We start from the raw sequence: 6,704 nt of genomic DNA, 5'->3' as shown, positions 1-6,704 counted from the left end.
TGTGTCTACTGGCAACTTGTGAAATTTGTATATTTGTTGATGCTCTACCCTTGCATTTTTGTTTCTTTATACATTATATAAAAGGAGCTGCGGTGGCTCAGGTGGTTAAGACGCTGAACTGCAGGCTGTGGAAGGTCGGTAGTTCAGCCGTTCGAGACCCGAGTGTGCCGCATGACGGAGTGAGCTCCCGTCTCTAGTTCCAGCTCCTGCCAACCTAGCAGTTCGAAAGCAAGAAACTGCAAGTAGATAAATAGGGACCACTTCGGTTGGACGGTAACAGCATTCCGTGCACCTTGGTGTTTAGTCATGCCGGCCACATGACCACGGAAACGTCTCCGAACAGCGCTGGCTCTTCGGCTCTGAAACGGAGATGAGCACCGCAACCCTAGAGTCGGACTCAACTGGCTTTTGAGCAAGGGAACCTTTACCTTTACCTATACATTATATACACTTGGGGTCCCTATTGTTTGGTTCAACTTTCCTCCAGCATGATTGTCTTTCCCAGGGAGTCCTGACTTCTCTTGATGTGACCAAAGTACGATAGTTGATTGATCTTAGCTTCTAGGGAGAATTCACGATTGATTTGATCCAAGTGTTTGTTAAGAGCTGTTGAGTTGCTTTCGATATATCAGTCTGTGACCTCCAAAACACCCCATTGTTATCAGCCTTGCTCAGGTCTTGTGACCTGAGGGCCGTGGCTTCCTTGAGTCAATCCATCTTGTGTTGAGTCTCTCATCTTGTGTTGGCTTTTCCTCCTACCTTCACACTGTTGTTAAGTTTTAATTAAGTGCGCGGACTCTCATCTGGGAGAACCAGGTTTGATTCCCCACTCCTCCACTTGCACCAACTGGATGACCTTATATTCACAGAAGTTATAAACTCCTCTATATAATGCCCCGTACACATATTACTATTGTTAAAAATTATCTTAAAATAGAACAAAATCATACAACATATAACGATGCAATACAATAATTATTATGTGGTGAATATTAAGTAAGCCCCCCCTCTTTTCATGTTTTCTCACCTTTTCAAACACTTCATTTCAATATGGTAATTCATGTATAACATTTCAATAACTTCTCTCTTTCCTTCCCAGTAATTAAATGAAATATGAATAATAAGTGTTCCATTTACCCTGGAATTCTTTGATCAACTTCCAACCAATTTCTTATTGAAAAGGCAGGTCTTCAAACCCACCAGGAAGGCCTCGGTGGAAGCAGACGTTCTCAGCTCATGTGGACTGGAGTTCCAAAAGTTGAAGGCAAGCGGGGCTTCTTCTTCCTCTTCTTCCTCTTCTTCCTCTTCTTCCTCTTCTTCCTCCTCCTCCTCCTCCTCCTCCTCCTCCTCCTCTTCTTCTTCTTCTTCTTCTTCTTCTTCTTCTTCTTCTTCTTCTTCTTCTTCTTCTTCTTCTTCTTCTTCTTCTTCTTCTTCTTCTTCTTCTTGAAAACCATTGAATTTCTAGAGATTCCTAGAGGGGAAGGGAAAGGAGTTTGTAAGCCGCTCTGAGACACCTTTGGGTAGTGAAGGGCGGGGTATAAATCCAATCTCTTCTCTTCTCTTCTTAATTAATTGATGCCTGAACTGAGTCTAAACGTCTAACTACAGATCCTTCAGGGCAGGCCCATAGCCAGGGTTTTAAAAAAAATTGGGGAGGCTTTAAATAAGTCGGGGGCACCCTGCACACACCCCAAAACGAGCACCACAAATAAAAAATTGGAAGTTAGGGGGCCTGGGCTGGATGGGAAGTCGGGGGGCCTTGGCAGCAAGTCATTGGGCTGGGCCCCGAGGTGCCCCCCCCCCGGGGCTATGGGCCCGCTTCAGTTTAATTTGCAATCAGGGCAAAATGGAGGTAACCACCTTCTAGGGTTGCCAGCCTCCAGGTGGGGCCTGGGGATCTCCCGCTTTTACAACTGATCCCCAGCCGACAGAGATCAGCTCCCCTGGAGAAAATGGCTGCTTTGAAGGGTGGACTTTGTGGCATTGTACCATGCTGAGGCCCCTCCCCTCCCCAAACCACGCCCTCTCCTGGCTCCACCCCCAAAGTCTCCAGGTATTTTCCAACCCAGACTTGGCAACCCTACCACCTTCCCTTTTTTTTAAAGCATTCCCAACATCTTTTACTCAGCTATACTGCCTCTTGACAACTCTTGACTTAGTTGGCACAGCTCATAACTGTCAATGACCCTCTCCAGCCCGCCTCGCTAGGTAAATAAGTAGATCGACGGAGCGTGTGGGAACATCGTTACGACCGTCACCCGTCGAGGATGGGTCAGTCTGAAATTTCCGCTCGTGCACTTTATTTGAAAACTGTACCAGCACTTTAGGATAGCGATTTGTGTGTTTTAGGATTAACCGATCTGTTTTGGTTGATTAGATAACGATGAATTTTATGATGGGTTTTAATTGTGTTTTATACACTGTGTAAGCCGCCCCGAGCCTGCTTTGGTAGGAAGGGCGGGGTATAAATCGAATAAAATAAATACATAAATAAATAATAAATAGCTGCCCGTTGCCAGTCAGAACAGTTATCGGCCTGTGTTGTTTTTCTTCTTCACTGTGCATCCAGGTAGATCCTCAGGACGTGATGAACTGTCTCACCAGCCGGACAATTATCACGCGGGGGGAGACCGTTTCTACCCCCCTCAGCATGGAGCAGGCTCTGGACGTGAGGGACGCTTTTGTAAAGGTCAGGACTGGGTCACACTTGTGGCTCTGTTTCTCTTGTCCCCTTCTTCCTCGGTTATGGAATCATTAGAAGTAATAATTAATAATAATAATAATCATCATCATCATCATCGTACGGCAGTGTGTGTGTAGTATAGCCAGGAGATCCTAAGATTGTCCGGCAGCCAGAAGTTCTAGCTCTTTTAGCGTTATGTACCACTAAGGTACATAAGGAGCTGCGGTGGCTCAAGTGGTTAAGATGCTGAACTGCAGGCTGTGAAAGGTCAGTAGTTCAGCAGTTCGAGACCCAGGTGCCGCATGATGGAGTGAGCTCCCGTCTCTAGTTCCAGCTCCTGCCAACCTAGCAGTTCGAAAGCAAGAAATTGCAAGTAGATAAATAGGTACCACTTCGGTGGGAAGGTAACAGCGTTCCGTGCGCCTTGGTGTTTAGTCATGCCGGCCACATGACCACGGAAACGTCTTCGGATAGCGCTGGCTCTTCAGCTTCGAAACGGAGATGAGCACCGCAACCCTAGAGTCGGATTCGACTGGCTTTCGAGCAAGGGAACCTTTACCTTTACCACTAAGGTGGCGAGCTAGACTTTTTTCTTTTAAAGGCAAGAGATGTTTCAGAGGTGGTTTGCCATTGCCTGCCTCTACGTCATGCCCCTGGTATTCCTTGGAGGTCACCCATCTAAATACTAGCCATAGAACTTGTGCGGTGTGGTGATTAGATTTGGGAGTCCCCGGGTTCCAGTCCCCACTCTACCAATGGAAGCTTTCAGGGGGACCTTAAGCCAGTCCAATATTCTCAGCTTAATTTACCTCACAGGGTGGCTTTTGTGGAGATAAAATGGATGAGAGGAGAAGACCATCAGCCGGTTTTGGTACAGCGATTCTTAGGGCTACCTATTGTCACTTCCAGTGGTCCAGTGAGGGGGTAGGGTTGGAAAACTGGAGATTTTGGGATGGAGCCTGAGGTAGACAGCATCCTCAGTGGGGTACGATGCCACAGAGTCCACCCTCCAAAGCATCCATTTTCTCCAGGGAAACCGATCCCTGTAGTCCAGAGATGAGCTGTAATTCCTGAGGATCCCCAGGTCCCACCTGGAGGCTGGCATCCCTAAGTTGCCAACCCCCAATGTCCCCACCCCCCGACAGCCAGGCCTCCAACCCAAATTTCATCAGCTGGCCAGGTTCAGATAGGAAGAGGTGGTCCTTCGTATGCCTTAGTCTCCCAAGCCATCGAGGGCTTTATGTGTCAGAACCAGGACTTCAGAATTCGGCCTGGAAACAGACTAAAGGAAGGGAACTTCCTGATGAACCCTAAGCCTGGGTGAGGGTGGTGGGGAGAGAGATCTTTGTGATAAGAGGACACTTTGGCTGACCTGACTGACCATAAATGAGCCCTCGACAAGTTTTGGGCGCTACAATTTAAGAAGGATCTAGACAAGCTGAAACGTGTCCGGAGGAGGGCAACAAAGATGGTGAGGGGTCTGGAGACCAAGTCCTATGAGGAAAAGTTGAAGGAGCTGGGGATGTCTAGCCTGGAGAGGAGACGCCTGAGAGGTGATATGAGAACCATCTTCAGGTACTTGAAGGGCTGTCGTATAGAGGATGGTGCGGAGTTGTTTTCTGTTTTCGCAGAAGGTCGGACCAGAACCAACAGGTTGAAATTAAATCAGAAGAGTTTTCGGCTAAACATCTGGAAGAACTTCCCGAAAGTTAGAGCGGTTCCTCAGTGGGACAGGCTTCCTCGGGAGGTGGTGGGCTCTCCTTCTGGGGAGGTTTTCAAGCAGAGGCTAGATGGCCATCTGACAGCCATGCAGATTTTGTGAACTTGGGCAGATCATGAGAGGGAGGGCAGGAAGGGTTGCCTCAGTGCTTAGTTCTTGTGGCCCTTCCTTACACGCCCAGGAAATGCTGATCGCCACTCTGGGGTCAGGAACCAATTTTTCTCCAGGCCAGTTTGGCTGCAGTTCCTGAAGGGTTTTTATCATCTTCTCGGTGTGGAACAGGGGTCACTGGGGGTGTGTGTGGGGGAGGTATTTATGAATGTCCTGCATTGTTCAGGGGGTTGGACTAGATGACCCTGGAGATCCCTTCCAAGTTCCAACTCTATGATTCTATCATCTTTGTGTTTGTTGTTATTAAAATTTCACAACTACATTAAAAAAAATTATATGTTACTGCCTACTGCAAAGGATCCATGTAAGGAAAGATTCAGATTGATTGGTCCGATTAACTACCGCCAAACATACCAAATGGTTACTCTAGGCCAGGGAATATAATTTTCTTGGGAAAGTCCAGCTTCTAGATCTCACCAGGATCGTGATGAAGACCATTCTTTAGGGGGCAGACTAAAGTTGTATAAAATGGAAGATCTAAATGTGGAAACAAGAGAAAATACCAGAAATAGAAGATTGGATACAAAAAGTTCTGTTCATGGCAGAAATGGATAAAATAACAAGAAAATTAAACAACAAAGAAGACCAAGAATTTTTTGAAGAATGGGATGACTTCAAGATTTATCTAGAAAAAAATTGGGACATAAAAAGAAATTTACTTTGTTTAGATCAATATTAAGTATAAGATTGTTATCTTGGAATGTATAAGACTTTTGGACCACAGGGGAAACGCATTGCGGGAAGCCACAGGAGAGGAGGGAGGGAGATGGGAAACTGATTATAAGAAATTGTTTTTGAATATGTGAAATATATTAAGAAAATAAAAGTTTCTTGACCCCCCAAAAAAAAAAGCGGTATAAAACTCACCTCCACCCTTAACGTTTCCAGGGAATCTACGGAAGGCTTTTTGTGTGGATTGTGGACAAGATCAATGCGGCCATTTACAGGCCTCCTTCTCACGAGCACAAAAGCGTCAGGCGATCCATCGGGCTGCTCGATATCTTTGGCTTCGAGAACTTCGCAGTCAACAGGTAGAGATTTCACCACAGAGCATTTACGCCGCTCTACGAGACCTGGGGGGGGCAGTGTTCCCTCTAAGCTGAGTGAGTGTGAGCCAGCTCACAGTTTTTTTAGCCTCCGGCTCACACATTTTTGCCTTAGCTCAGGAAGGGATGGCTCCAGAGCAAACTAAATGATGCAGCGGCCCAATCACTTGTTCACAACTTTCATGCCAATGGCTCACAAAGTAGAATTTTTGTACTTGAGAGCCAGTTTGGTGTAGTGGTTAAGTGTGCGAACTCTAATCTGGGAGAACCGGGTTTGATTCCCCACTCCTCCACCTGCACCTGCTGATGTGACCTTGGGTCAGTCACAAGCTCTGGCACAGGTGTCCTTGAAAAAGAGCCCTTTGTGTCAGAGTTCTCTCAGCCCCACCCACCTCACAGGGTGTCTGTTGTGGGGAGGGGAAGGGAAAGGAGTTTGTAAGCCTCTCTGAGACTCCTTTGGGTAGTGAAGGGCGGGGTAGAAATCCAATCTCTTCTTCTACTTCTTTTACCTCACAGGGTGCCTGTTGTGGGGAGGGGGAGGGGAAGGAGTTTGTGAGCCGCTCTGAGACACCTTTGGGTAGTGAAGGGCAGGGTATAAACCCAATCTCTTCTTCTTCTTTTACCTCACAGGGTGTCTGTTGTGGGGAGGGGAAGGGGAAGGCGTTCTGAAGCCGCTCTGAGACTCCAAGTGAAGGGCGGGGTATAAATCCAATCTCTTCTTTTCTTCTTCTTCAAGACTTCACAGCTTAGAGGGAGCATTGGCGGGTGGGATATAGTTATGGGGGCTGGGTGTCAAGCCCCCATTGCCTTGGTGGGATGGAGAAGAAGAAGAGAAGAGATTGGATTTATACACCGCCCTTCACACTGAGTCTCAGAGCGACTTTCAAACTCCTTTCCCTTCACAACAGACAGCCTGTGAGGTGGGTGGGGCTGAGAGAGCTCTTGACCGAAACTGTTCTTTTTCAAGAACAGCTCTTATCAGAGCTACGACTGGCCCAAGGTCATCCAGCCAGGTGCAAGTGGAGGAGTGGGGAATCAAACCCGGTTCTTCCAGATTAGAGTCCGCGCACTTAACCACTACACC

General features: G+C 47.3%; 1 protein-coding gene across 1 annotated transcript in view; it reads left to right on the top strand.

The window, feature by feature from the left end:
* MYO7A (myosin VIIA) overlaps positions 1-6,704 on the top strand; it is a gene marked incomplete at its 3' end in the record, with an annotated part of 151,777 nt that overhangs the window by 35,086 nt on the left and 109,987 nt on the right. The window contains exons 10-11 of the mRNA XM_015426720.1: positions 2,570-2,689; positions 5,463-5,605. Coding sequence (XP_015282206.1) covers positions 2,570-2,689; positions 5,463-5,605 — 263 coding nt within the window. The remainder of the gene's footprint in view (positions 1-2,569; positions 2,690-5,462; positions 5,606-6,704) is intronic.

The sequence above is a fragment of the Gekko japonicus genome, unplaced genomic scaffold (genome assembly GCF_001447785.1).
Source record: "Gekko japonicus isolate JY-2015 unplaced genomic scaffold, Gekko_japonicus_V1.1 scaffold3084, whole genome shotgun sequence".
Classification (NCBI taxonomy): Eukaryota; Metazoa; Chordata; class Lepidosauria; order Squamata; family Gekkonidae; genus Gekko; species Gekko japonicus.
Note: the sequence above shows the minus strand (reverse complement) of the source record. Positions and strands in the feature narration are given on the sequence as shown.